The following is a 14,184-nucleotide window of genomic DNA, read 5'->3' as shown; positions in this document are numbered from 1 at the left end:
CTCCGGGCTACACTCCCAGACCTATTTTTACATTTTTATTTGGAAACAGGGTCTCCTAAGCCAGCGCACGTGGCTGGTTTCGAACCTGCGCGATCCTCCTGTCTCTGCCTCCCAAGCGCGGGGATTACAAGCGTGCGCCACCACGCCCAGCTTGCATGACTGTATTTCAAGATGGGATGGGAAGATGCATCAGCCATGCAGACCTTCCTATAATACCATGAAGGTATGAGTCAATGTTTGTTGAATGAGTATATGCATGCGTCCACCATGTCTGCTCGGGGTAAGCGTGGCAGGGATGCACACACATGGATGTTGGCATGAAGAAAACTTTGAAGGTGGTGTGTGCCAAGCTGAAGACACCTTGTCCTGTCCCGGGCCTCATGCTGATGGACTTTTCTCCCCGTGGCAACCAAGGATTGCTGAGGTTGAGTCAAGGGGCTTGGGTTGGATTCTGAGGTCAGAGGGACAGAGAATCCAGAAGTAGAGTAGGTGATGCAATTACCTGGTAAAGCTCAGAGCATGAGAGACCAATCAAGAGCCACACTGCCCTGGCTGAGCTAAGGTTCAGCCTTTGGAAGGCACATTTGTTACTGACATCAGCAGGAGCGGATGAGAGGTAAAATCAGAGCCTGGGACTTATGCCCAGTGGATCTGCAGCAGCTCAGCAGCCCCAGGGGACAGCGGGCGAGCCTCCGTCCGACGACGCAGCCCACTGACATCGCCAACAGTGCAGATGGAGCCCGGGCGGAGGGCACAGGATTGGCGTCCATCCTGGACCGGGCTATCGCTCTCTGTAGCATGGCCCCAGCTCTTGTGGTAGTGATGGTCATGACCTGCTTACAGAAAATGAAGGGCCAGTTTCTTCAGGAAAATGGTAGTTAGTATTTAAAACTTTTAACATGAAAATGCTTTAAAGCTCTTCTGCAAACTCTTCCAACTGGTTTGTGTTCTAAATATTCCAAAGAGGCACGGTACTTTGCATTGAAAAAGCATTTTCTTCTTCCCCAAGGGTATCTGTAGACATTCTCCCTTGTGATTTTCACAATGACTCGAGATGGGTAAGGGTTGTTGTTTTTATTGGTGTCTCTTTTACTCATACAGAGTTCGAGGCAGACAATAAGCATACTGTGTATAGTCATCCAACTGGCTGGTGGCAGAGAGAGGGGACCCGGGTGTCCTGAGTTCCAGGTCTCACTACAACATCGTGGTACAGGCTCATAGCTTTTACACTTGGTTGGCCACAGCTCCAATAAATGAGTCATGAAAAATGTCTTCAAAGAGGAGCAGACAGTTTATTCTTCAGTGTTTTCACAGGACGGCTCTCCACTAAGAAATCTGCTTTTTTAACCTTTGCATAAGCATCCCTTTAAATTTTTTTAATTATTAAAAAATATTTTCACAGTGCTGCGGTTGAACCCAGGGCCTTGTGCATGCTGGGTAAGTTGCTCTAACACAAAGCCCCATAAGCATCTTTTGTAGGCAGCTTCTGCATTTAGCCTTGAAGTAAAATGCAGGGGGCGTGGATTGGCTTTTGTTTATCCTTTTCTCAAAGTGGGCTAGGTCCTTTGAGCAGACCTCTCATCCTCTAGGGGATGTAACCAGCGTTCTGAGTGTAACGGCAGATACATTCGCCTCCTCCACCTTTCTTCCTTTGTCAGGAATCAGACTGACATTCTGAGAGATCTAGAATTACTAGTGGCAAAGAATAGCGAGAAAAGGCACTTTTAAGAAATCAATTAAACGATAGTGTGGAAACCCAAGGAGATGGCTGAAGGGTCAGTCAATGGAATTACAAAATCATCCTTGAGTTCTGGAGCGGATAGTGCACGTAGCTTCTGCATGTGACATGTGCACCATTTATCTTCAAGAATCTTTTCCTATAAGATCATGAACAACTGTAAAAGGAATGTGTTCTAGTATTTTCTAACCCCATGCTGACAGCATCCCTGATGCCTGACAGTGGGAGAAGAGTGACAGTGATTTATGCTACAAGGCTAGGACCCTGAAAGGTGGAGGTTGGCAGGTGAGGGCGCCTGTGCTCTTTATCACTGACTGAGAGGTAGCGGCTTGGTTGGAAGCTAAGGATGACCTCATCCTATTACATTTCAAGGCAGCGGTGCTAGTGACGGCGGCTGCTGCTCCCCGGAGATGGATGGCCCATTCCCACATCGCATTCATAATTGAAGCAAGTGCCATTTTTGCAAATTATAGAAGGTGATTTTGTCATAGAGGTGGCACACTACAGCGCGCTTCTTGTCACAGCTTAACTGGAACCTTATATCATCATGAGATCTATAGTTACCCTGTAAGGTCCGAGTTCTAGAAGAGAGAAAAGAAATGTGCTAAATGCCTGGACCAGAAGAGGAAATGTGAGACATATTGTCGCCTTCCATTCTGAATCTTGTTCCTTAAAGACTTGGATGCACCCGATTAGATCTGACTGTAACACATGCAACCCTTCCTTGAGTTTCCATATGCTTCACTACGGTGGAGGAGAGAGAGCATCTAAAGAAAAAGTCTTACGCCGGGCGTGGTGGCGCACTCTTGTAATCCCAGCATTCTGTAGGCTGAGACAGGAGGATCGTGGTTCAAGGCCAGCCTCAGCTACTTAGTGAGGCCCTTTGCAACTTAGTGAGGCCCTGTTTCAAAATGAAGAATAAAAAAGCCGGGCGTGGTGGCGCACGCTTGTAATCCCCGCGCTTGGGAGGCAGAGACAGGAGGATCGCGCAGGTTCGAAGCCAGCCGTGCTGGCTTAGGAGACCCTGTTTCCAAAAATAAAATAGGTCTGGGAGTGTTAGCCCGGAGATAGACGGGCTTCCAGGAACCCTAGTACCACCAAAAAAAAAAAAAAAAAAAAAAAGAAGAATAAAAAATAAAGATGGGGGTGTGTAGTTCAGAGGTAGAATGAGCCTGGGTTCCATCCCCAGTACTGTAAAAAAAAAAAAAAAACATATATATATATATATATATATATATGTATATCGTCTGACTATATATATATAGTCAGAGTCTTGGACTGATCGTCTCCTTTGATGGTATCAAATATTGATGAAATGAGCTTGGTGTTTAAGAATACCTTTGTCATGAGCCTCGACATTCATCGTTATCTCTTTGACACTTATTCAGGTGGTTCCAGGAAGGAAATCACTGAACACTGGGAATGGCTGGAGCAGAATCTGCTGCAGACGCTCTCTATCTTTGAAAATGAGAACGACATCACCACGTTTGTGAGGGGGAAAATACAGGTAATGGGGTTAGACAGAAAAGGATGCTCAGCTGGGGGCGTGGCTTAGTGGCAGAGCGCTTGTCTAGCATGCACGAGGTCCTGGGTTCAATCCCCAGCACCACAAAAAGAAAGATCAAAAGCCTTTTTAAGTGTATTTTAAACTTACAGAAATATTAAAAATGACATTTGTATAAAAAATACCCATATATCCTTTACCTGAATTCACCTGTTGTCAATATCTTATACCACTTGCTTTATTTACTTGTGTGTCCACTTACTCTAATGGAGATGAATTTTCTCCTGAATACTTTATTATTTATTTTCTGAGAATAGGGATAACTTATAACAAACAATAGTATCCGGTTCTCAACTGCACTTTTTAATGTGATCTCTTAATTGAACATTAATACTATACGGTAGCATTTGGCACATATCCTAATTTTATTTATTACATATTCTAATTTTAAATGGCTAAATTTTAGGTTGTTCATAGGTTTTTTTTCTTCACTCTAGGGCAGATGCAGTCTCTGAAGGTATTTAGTTTTCATCTCTTTAGTCTTCTTCTGTAGCCTGACTTAATGTTTTGTGACATTAGTGTTTTTAAAGTTATACAGTCGTGTCTTCTTAATAAAACATCTTCACTTTTCATTTGGGGAGCGATGGTTCAGTTTGGATGGCGCCACATGATACTCATTCAGCCCCTGATTGTCTTTTAAACCCAGCCCAGGTGTGATCCAGCGTCTCCACTGTAGAGCTATTTATTTTGTCTTTGCAAATAATAATTTTCTGCAAGAATGCATTTTAAGAGCCGGGCATGGTGGCATACGCTTGGGATTCCAGTGCTTGGGAGACTGAGACAGGAGGACCACAGGTTTGAGGACAGACTCGGCAACTTAGTGAGGCCCTTCACAACTTAGACCCTATTTCAAACACAAAAAGTAAAATAAAATAGGGCTGGGGGTATAGCTCAGAGGTAGAACACCCCGGGGTTCAATCCCCAGTACAACACACACCAAAAACAAACAAACAAACAAAAAACGAGAAAGCATTTCAAGGCTACACAAAAATCCCGCTCCTCGTTAAAATTTCCACTCAATTTAACATCTGTTGGTGAATTTTTGTCTCGACCAACCTTTGTTTTGTGGGTTTTTTTTTTAACATTGGATTACATTTAATTTTTAATTGTTTTGATATACTTTGACTAGTGTGCTGTAACCTCACATCATAAAGTAGTTCAAGGGATGGGAAAGCTGGTTTTAGAACATGACGACTTTTAACAAGTTCCAACCTTCTCCCACACGGTCCCGTTGGCAGCCAGGGTTCTACTTAGAGTGAGGGCCTTCCTGCGGGTACATCGCCGCTTACTCCAGACTGGGACTCCTCCTTTTCGCGGTTGTTTGTATTTCGTGGCTGGACTCAGTCTCTCGCCCTGGATTTGTGGCGGGCCCCCGCTCAGGATCGCTTCTCATCCTTGTGATGCGCGTAGGTATTTTTGGAGGACTTCCTGTCCGGTGGACTCGCAGGAGGTTCCGGGCGCACCTCGCGCCTTCCCTGCCCCATTTGCTTCCGTTTGCTTTCAGTTTTAGGTTCCTCCTCCTTCCCAACGTTGTCCGTTTCATTTTCTTTTTTGAATATAGTATAAATCTGAACATGCTCCTGAGATTTAAAATTTACCAATTCTTTCCTATGTCTGTGCTGCAATCTGTCCCCCCAAGTGCCCCAGAGTGGATCAACTTCATCGTTGTCTGCTTTACCCTTCCATGTGTTTCTTTTAGTAAAATAAGCAAATACATGTATTTTTCTTACTGCCCTTGAATTATCTTGTTACGGTGTGAGATGATATGGTTTGGGGGAAACTGTCCCTGAGGACCCCTGTTAGGGTTCCAGATACAAGTTCCCTCAATACACAATAAAAACCCCAAACAGAAAAACCGCGGGTTCTTGTCCTGAGCTAAGGGTCAGTACACATTAGCCCCGACTCTTGCTGAAGATTTAAAGAAGTTTATTAAAAAGATAGAAATACAGAAGATAGTTACAGCCCCATGCCAGAATGGCATGGGGAGGTGGTTCAAATGAATGCCCCACCCAAGATACAACACGTGGGCTGGACTTTTTATACCCACGACCTCCATCTTGTTTACCTAATTCTGAGGTAGTAAACATCCCTGTAAGGTTCCTCCCCCAGCAAGGTGTGGCGAGGTGTCTCCTTTCATGAAGGTCGTGATCAAAGGTCAGGTCGACCCCTCCTCCCATCCTGCTAGTTATCTAATCAAGTAGATCTGTCTTTAGACAGAGAAAGGCCTAGCTCCCCTCTTCTATGACTTGCTAATTACCTTTAGCCAAGTCAATCTAAGTTTCAAGAGCTGTTTGCTTCCTGACCAAGCCTAGCCTTTTTCTCTCCAGGTCTGCCATTTTGACACAATTATTTCTGAAATCTATCTATTAATAATCAGAGCTTTCTCAGATCTTCCTAAGCCATTCCCAATACTGGTACACTTTCACATAAGGTATATATATATATATATATATATATATATATATATATATATATAGCTGTGCGTTTTGGTTTTTTTATGTAATATACCCCGCTAATATGCTATATCAGTTAGAATTCTTCCAAGTGCTTTTTTTTTAAAAAAAATCAATATTTTAATAGTTGCAATTTTATTTTAAAGTACTTTTAGATTTATAGAAGAACTATTAAGATTGTATGAAATATCCCATATGCCCTGCACCGGGCTTCCCGTAATATTAACATCTCTTATATAACCATGGTACCTTTATCAAAACTAAAAAATTAACATTGATAAAAATATTTTTAACTAAACAACAAACTTGATTTGGATTTTACCATTTTTTAAATTCTATGTCCTTTTTCCATTCCACGATCCAATCCAGGCTCCCATATTTTTTTAGTTCCTGATTTTTTTTTTACAACTTCCTATGACGTATGTATATAACATACTTAATCCAGCCATTCACCTCTACTTTTAGGACCTTTCCAATAATTTGCAAATATAAATACTGCTAACTGTGTTTTTTGTTGGTATGTATTTTTGTATTACTGATATTGGCTCTTTAAGGTCAAGTAGTATTCCCAGGTCAAAAGGATAAATGCATGTGTTGTTTTGCTAAATATTACCAAATTCCTCTCCACAGGAATTGGACGTTTTTACATTCCGACAGTCATGCACCGGTGTACCTCTTTCCGCACAGCCACACCAATGTGGATTATTTATTTTTTGAATTTTTGTCCATCTGATGGGGATGGGGAAAACATAATCTTCCAGTGCTGTTTTAATTTGCATTTGTCTCATTTATAAAAGGTTGAATATCATTTTATATGCTTAAGGACTATTTTCTAATCTCTATAAATTGCTTGTATCTGCTGCCTGTTTTTCTACAGGACTTTTGGTTTTAGTTTTCTTTAATCATTAAGTTTTTTTTGTATAGAAAGACTACTTACCCCCTACTGGTGAGATGAAGAAGTTTGACCTCAACTAGCTGTTTGCCTTCTGACTCATGATAAATTTTGCCATGCGAAGTTTTAAGTTATTTGGTCGAAATTAGCCATTCTATCTATTACAATATCAGGATTTTTAGACATAGTTCATTGTTTTTTGAAACAGGGCCTCACTAAGTAGTTGAGGCTGGCCATGAACCTCTGATCCTCCTGTCTCAGCCTCCCAAGTACTGGGACTACACGTGCCAACATGCCTGACTAGGCATAGTTTAAAAGCCTTTATACCCAGGGCAAGGAGGAACTCCAGGAAGTTGTCTGCAGAATGTTTCTCCTAAAAGTCTCTAGTATGATCAGTTTTATTTTTGTTCCTCTTTGCTCAACTTCAATGTAGTACTTTTAAGTCAGGAAAATATTTTTTATTTTTTTTATTTTTTGCGGTACTGGAGATGGAACCCATGGGCATTTTACCTCCGAACTACACCCCCAGCCCTATTTTTTTATTCTTTATTTTGAAACAGGTTCTCACTAAGTTGCAGAGGGCCTCGCTAAGTAGCTGAGGCCATCCACAAACCATGATCCTCCGGCCTCAGCCTCCCAAGTACTGGGATTACAAGGTGTGCCACCACACCCAGCTCTAAGTTACGAAAATAATTTTAAAAGTACAAATGGAATCCTGTTTCCTCTTAGGGCCTGATGTTTTTGAAGGGGAGAACTGTAGTTGCCCTTGGCTGCATGGAATGTTGGTAATGAGGAGTAGAATCACACGTGTGATGCCACCAGCCTCTTCCTTCACCCCACCCCACCCCACCCCTCAGAAGGGATCTTTATTCACCGCTTCCCGGACCCCTGACTTAAGTTTCTCTTTCAACCTTTGTGGAAAGAGAAGATGAGTAGTGACAAGGGTGAAAAATGGAACGGAGGGAGACATTGGAAAGGATCTATTTAAGATCAATTTAAGAGAACCCTTCCCCGGGGCAGGAAGTACTTGGGAGGCTGAGACAAGAGGATCACAGGTTCGAGGCCCGCTTCAGCAACCTTAGGAGATCCTGTTTCAAAATTAACTAATTTATTTATTAATAGTAAATAAACAGGTTGGGAGTATAGCTTAGAGGTGGCAGCTTCCAAACCAAAACAAAAATAAATAAAACAAAAGCTGTGTATGATTGGGAGTTGTCTTGTTGACGAAACCCAGGTTTTATGACATCTATTTTATGTCTAAGTCGTCTATCTGAATTTATGGAAGCAACGTAAATAGAGAGAGCCTGAGGATTACTGATTTGATCACACAGGAGGGCCTGGATGGGTGGGGGTAGCCAGCTGGTGTGGAGAAGACAGACTGGCAGCATCTTTATCCAGAGGCTGTTGGAGGTTCCGTTACCCTTCACAGTCCTCCCTCAGGTGCTGTCATCTCTGAGAAAGAGACACAAAGAAAGAGCTGGAGGGAGAAGCCAAAGATTGGAAGACAGGAGCTAGGAGCTCAAGTGAGTGAGTGAGTGAGTGAATCAATCAAGGACAAATTATGTTAAATAGCCATTTTCTCACCATTTGCATTCCACCGAAAATGTCAGATTTAATTCCCCTGACACCAGTTATGAGGAAGTAATTGCTATTATGGTCATTATGTGTGAAAGAAAGCCATTCATGTGCAAATGAATGGGATGGGATTTTACAGGCCGTCTAATAACGAACCGACTGACTTATTTGTTTTGCGATCTAATTAACTTTTTATACATTATGAGAATAATGGTTAATGACAGAAGCAACCATAAGCCAGACACTACACACACCATTTTGTGTGTTTCTTTCTAAACTTCTTCTATGCCTATGGATCATAATAGTAGTCTCAGTGGACATAAAACTTGATACAATGTTCTATTTTCCTTGACCAATATCTACAATGTTGTGTGTGTGTTGTATGTGTGTGTGTGTGTGTGTGTGTATATAGTTACTATACTCCCAGACCCATTTTATATTTTATTTGGAAACAGGGTCTCACTAAGTTGCTGAGAGCCTCACTAAGTAGCTGAGGCTGGCTTCGAACCTGCGCGATCCTCCTGTCTCAGCCTCCCAAGTGCGGGGATTACAAGCGTGCGCCACCACGCCTATCAAACTCAGGGCATTCTATCTCTGAGCTATACCCCAGCCCTTTTTAATTTTTATTATGAAGTAAGGTCTCGCTACATTTCTGAGGCTGGCCTCAGCCATGCAATCCTCCTGTCTCAGCCTCCCAAGAACTAGGATTATAAGTGTGAGCTGCCCTGCCTGGTTTGTTATTATATAAACTAGATGTGACTCCATAATTGATTTATGATCCTTCCTTTACCAGCAGTTATCTTACCTTCACTTTTGGACTGGTGAGAATCAGGCACAAACCTAAATACAGTTGAACGTGTGTGTGTGTGTGTGTGTGTGTGTGTGTGTGTGTGTGTGTGTGTGTGTTTTCCCTTGGAATAGATTATAAAATGTGGATCGGTGGGTTAAGTAGTTAACACATTTTAATGGCTCTTTCTCGGTATTGATTGGAGTCCCTGTATAATTACACATAGCTTGCTTCCTGAATTGTAGTTATTTAAGTGGTTTTGAAGTTTAATGCCTTAGCCAAGCATGGTAGAACAGGCCTGTAAGCCTAGTACTTGGGAGGCTAAGAGAGGAGGGTCACAGGTTAGAGGCCAGCTTCAGCAACTTAATGCTTGAAGAGACCCTGTTTCAGAACACAAGAATAAAAAGGACTGGGGTATATAGCTCAGAGGTAAAATGCTGTCTTAATGTTTTAATTTTTTCTTTCCTTGATTATAAGGTTGAATGTGTTTTTATGTGTGCCAAGTTAATTTCCTTTTTTTATAAATTGCATGCTAATCCCCATTGCATATTAGAGTACCAGGCAGCCCACATATATTCATTTTATGAAATTTCCAATGTTATGAGGCCCTGTTGTCTCGAACTGAAGTGTCCTGTTTTATATGATGTAGAACCCATAGAACGCAGGGGAAGGAGACATTCCATCTCTTTGTTCACTCTGGTCCTTGTAGCTAAGGAGTTCCAGGAAGCTGGGAGAAGGTTCTGTATTGGGGATCCTTTCTTTTCCCCAAGGTAGGAAAGTTGGACCTGGAGCTCTTGATTCGCCTTACGATGACATTAATTGGCAAAACCTGGTCTGTTGATGTGAGTATAATGGGCCCCGCTGGTCCATTGTGACTTTCCTTCATCCATACCACTGTAAGTCCTCTTATACTTCAAATTATTTTCTTTAAGAAATTTTAGTTGTTTGTTTTGTTACTGGGGATCCAATCTAGGGTCATTCTACCTCCAGGCTACACCCCCAGCCCTTTTTACTTTTTGAAACAAGGTCTTGCCAAGCCCTTCTACCTCCAGGCTACACTCCCAGACCTATTTTATACTTTATTTATTTTTTTTTGGGGGGGGGGGGAACAGGGCCTCTTAAACCAGAGCGGCTGGCTTCGAACTTGCCCGATCCCCTGTCTCCACCTCCCAAGCATGGGGATTACAAGCCTGCGCTACCACGCCTGGCTTCTTTTAGAAATTTAAATAAGCCTTCTAGAAATGTGGCATTTAGCAAATCATTAGCTACCATCGTCTGAACTTAATGCTTTCCTACTGAAAGACGTAGAAGCGTCACTTGGTCTCTTCGACATCGCTTCCTTCTAATGCCCTACTTGTTGGATGTTAGGTGAGAGCCCTACGACAGTGACCCGGAAGTAGATCCCAATTTAGCCCACGTGAGGGGCCCCAGGCTCACTCTGAATCTATGAGCTATTGGGGTGGCCTGGGGACCAGCTGCTGCTGCTGCTTTTAGTGGGCTCTTGCCCTGCCACTTTTCAATACTCATGCATTCACGTCTTCTTTTCTTCTTAAGAATATGTATTTTGATATCCTTCCAAAGGCACTGGCAATTTTGAACCGTCACATAGGTGGTATGTCCATTTACCAACTGGAAAGTTTTTTTTCATCCCATTTTCCTTCGTGACAATTAGAAAGTCAACAGTGAAGTTCAAGAGAGCATTTTCTATCAATCAATATAAGCGGAAGTCAATTTTCAAAATGTAGCGTAACAAGCCGGGCGTGGTGGCGCACGCTTGTAATCCCAGCTTTTGGGAGGCTGAGACCAGAGGATCGTGGTTTCCTGACAGTCTCAGCTACTTAGTGAGGTCCCTTGAAACTCAGACCCTGTTTCTAAGTAAATAATAAAAATAGGGCTGGGGGTATAGCTCAGAGGTAGAGTGCCCCTGGGTTCTATCCCCAGCACCTAAAAAAAAAAAAAAAAGGAGTAACAACGAAATGATTTCTAAGCCAGAAGTGGTGACAAGTACCTGTAATCCCAGCACTTAGGAGGCTGAGACAGGAAGGTCGCAGGTTGGAGGACAGCCTTAGCAAAGTAGTGAGAATCTCAACAACCTAGTGGGGCCCTGCCTGTTTCAAAGAAAGAAAGAAGAGAGAGAGAGAGAGAGAGAGAGAGAGAGAGAGAGAGAGAGAAAGAAAGAAAAGAAAAGAAAATGGAGCCAGGAATGTAGAGGGAGATTACCCTTGGGTTCAATCCCCAGAACCACAGACTCACAAAAAAAGGCTTCTTATACTACTGTAATGACTAAATAGCAGATTAAGACAGTCACTTTCTATGCAAATATTTTATTTCCTGTTCAGCTGCCCCAAAAGTCCTAATATACTTTCTAGTCTTCTATTCATCCCTTTTTTTCTCGAGATTCATTCCTTTCCTCTAGGTCTTTAGGTTTCCCTGTGTTTTGAATGGCCCCATGACTGTGGCTGTGGCCAGGCATCCCTTCGTGACATGCGTGTGGTCTTTTTCTTTTTCTAATCCTTTTATGATGAATTTTTGTTGATTCTGGGAAAGGCAGAAGTTGACCTCCGGGATGACTCCATCGTAATAAGCTTAGTAAAAACAATAAAACTAGCAAAATGGCTGTGGCTTCTCATTTGTAAAAAAAAAAAAAAAGCTGTGAGCTTCCTTCTGAGTGAGCTCAATAAAAGAATTCGTGCCAATAAACATATAACAAAATCTATATAGTCCTTTGAAAGTGTTTGCAGTGCACAAATGGCTTAGAGTTCGGGGGTTGCCTTCGAACAGGATTCATCACTTTTTTTTTTTTTTTGGTGGTACTGGGGGTGGAACCCAGAGGCTTTCTACCTCCGGGCTATACTCCCAGACCTTTTTTATGTTTTATTTGGAAACAGGGTTTCACTAAGTTGCTGAGAGCCTCACTAAGTAGCTGAGGCTGGCTTCGAACCTGTGCGATCCTCCTGTCTCAGCCTCCCAAGCGCTGGGATTACAAGGATTCATCAATTTTAAAACAAGTCTCGGCCTTAGAGATTCCTCCTTTCCTCCCGATCTGCGCGAGTCTGGTTCACGTCAACGCCGCGTGTGCTTTGTTTATTCCTGTTTAGGGTGTCATCGCTGAGTATAACAAAATCAATGACGTGAAGGAAGACGACGACACAGAGAAGTTTAAGGAAGCCATCGTCAAGTTCCACAGGCTGTTTGGAATGCCTGAAGAAGAGAAGCTGGTCAACTACTACTCCTGCAGCTACTGGAAGGGCAGAGTCCCCCGCCAGGGCTGGATGTACCTGAGTATTAACCACCTCTGCTTCTATTCTTTCCTTATGGGAAGGGAAGGTGAGTGGTAAGAACGCTAGACTGCAGAGGGAAACTTTGGAGAGTCTCCAGAAGCTTTCTCCAGACTCTTAAAACCAAATCAAGGTATAAAAATAAGTTTGAGCCAGGCATGGTGGAGCACGCTTGTAATCCCAATATTTGGGAGGCGGAGACAGGAGGATCGCGCAGGTGCAAAGCCAGGCGCGCTGGCTTAAGAGACCCTGCTTCCAAATAAAAATATAAAATAGGTCTGGGAGTGTAGCCCGGAGGTAGAAGGGCTTCCAGGAACCCCAGTACCACCAAAGGAAAAAAAAAAGAATAAAAAATAGGGCTGGGGGTGTAGCTCGGATGTACAATGCCCCTGGGTTCAATCCCCAGTATGACAGAAAAAAAAAAAAAAAAGTCTTTAGATAGAACTGAGCCAACAGTAGCGTTTGACTACTTTTTACTTTTAAGGCAGCATTGTAAAGAAACCAGCTCACTGAGTAATAAAGGGTAACTAAGAGTGTGATGCATTTGCTGGACATGGACATAAATCCATAATAATTCCATCCTAAGAATTTATGCAGTCCAAATTTGGCTCTGAAAACTAACAAAGAAGGCAATTCGTATCGGACGAGGGACTCAAAGTTCATCATTACTCGGGAGCTGGGCGTGGTGGTGTGCGCTTATAATCCCAGTCCTCGGGAGGCTGAGACAGGAGGATCGCAGGTTCTCAGACAGCCTCAGCTCTAGGGAGCCCCTTCACAACTCAATGAGCCCCTGTTCCAAAATAAAGAATAAAACAATAAGGCTGGAAGTGTAGCTTGGAGGTAGAATGTCCCTGGGTTCCATCCCCAGTACTGCAAAACAACAGCAAACAAACAATCAGAACCTTGGGAGTGGGCTTCTAAGATCGCAGCCTCTTGGGAGGCCCTTGGGAGCCGCTGCTGACCCAGCCTACCCCCTGTGCGCAGCCAAGCTGGTGATCCGGTGGGTCGACATCACTCAGCTGGAGAAGAACGCCACGCTGCTGCTGCCCGACGCCATCCAGGTGAGCACGCGGTCCAGCGAGCTCTTCTTCTCTGTGTTCCTCAACATCAACGAGACGTTCAAGTTGATGGAGCAGCTCGCCAACATCGCCATGAGGCAGCTGCTGGACAACGAGGGCTTCGAGCAGGACCGATCCCTGCCCAAGCTGAAAAGGAAGTCTCCCAAGAAAGTGTCGGCTCTCAAACGGTGGGTCACAGACTGACCTTGAACGTAGAGACCCAGTCGTCCATTCATTTGCTCACACCCTTCTATTTTATTTTATTTCATTTCATTTTATTTTGTTTTCGCGGTACTGGAGATGGAACCCAAAGGCATTCTACCTCCAAACTATACCCTAAGCCCTATTTTTATTCTTTATTTTAAAACAGGGTCTCACTGAGTTACAAAGGGCCTCACTAAGTAGCTGAGGCTGGCTGCGAACCGCGATCCTCCAGTCTCAGCCTGCCAAATGCTGGGATGACAAGCGTGCACCACCATGCCTGGCCCTAGCCCAGCAATTTATTTATTTATTTTATTTTATTTTATTATTTATTTATTGTAGTACTGGGGATGGAACCCAGGGCATTCTACCTTTGAGCTACAGCCCCAGCCCTATTTTTTATTCTTTATTTTGAAACAGGATCTCACTAAAATTGCAGAGTGCCTCAATAAATTGCTGAGGCTGTCTGAGAACCATGATCCTCCTGTCTCTGCCTCCCAAATTCTGGGATTACAAGCATGTGCCACCAAGCCCAGCTCTTTCTTTTCTTCTTTCTTGCTATCTTTTTTCTATCTTTCTTTCATTTATTTTTGTTTGTATTTGTTTTTGTTTTTTGCAATACTGGAAATCAAACCTAG

At 43.1% G+C, this 14,184-nt stretch overlaps 1 protein-coding gene across 2 annotated transcripts in view; it reads left to right on the top strand.

Moving 5' to 3' along the window:
* Positions 1 to 14,184, top strand: part of TBC1D9 (TBC1 domain family member 9) — a gene marked incomplete at both ends in the record, with an annotated part of 113,907 nt that overhangs the window by 57,598 nt on the left and 42,125 nt on the right. Inside the window, 3 exons of one of the 2 annotated variants that reach the window (XM_080697370.1) lie at positions 3,127 to 3,245; positions 12,108 to 12,336; positions 13,272 to 13,533. In XM_080697370.1, coding sequence (XP_080553496.1) covers positions 3,127 to 3,245; positions 12,108 to 12,336; positions 13,272 to 13,533 — 610 coding nt within the window. The remainder of the gene's footprint in view (positions 1 to 3,126; positions 3,246 to 12,107; positions 12,337 to 13,271; positions 13,534 to 14,184) is intronic. The other variant, XM_080697371.1, reaches the window with a different exon arrangement.

The sequence above is a fragment of the Muscardinus avellanarius genome (assembly GCF_963383645.1).
Source record: "Muscardinus avellanarius genome assembly, chromosome: 6".
Taxonomy (NCBI): Eukaryota; Metazoa; Chordata; class Mammalia; order Rodentia; family Gliridae; genus Muscardinus; species Muscardinus avellanarius.
Note: the sequence above shows the minus strand (reverse complement) of the source record. Positions and strands in the feature narration are given on the sequence as shown.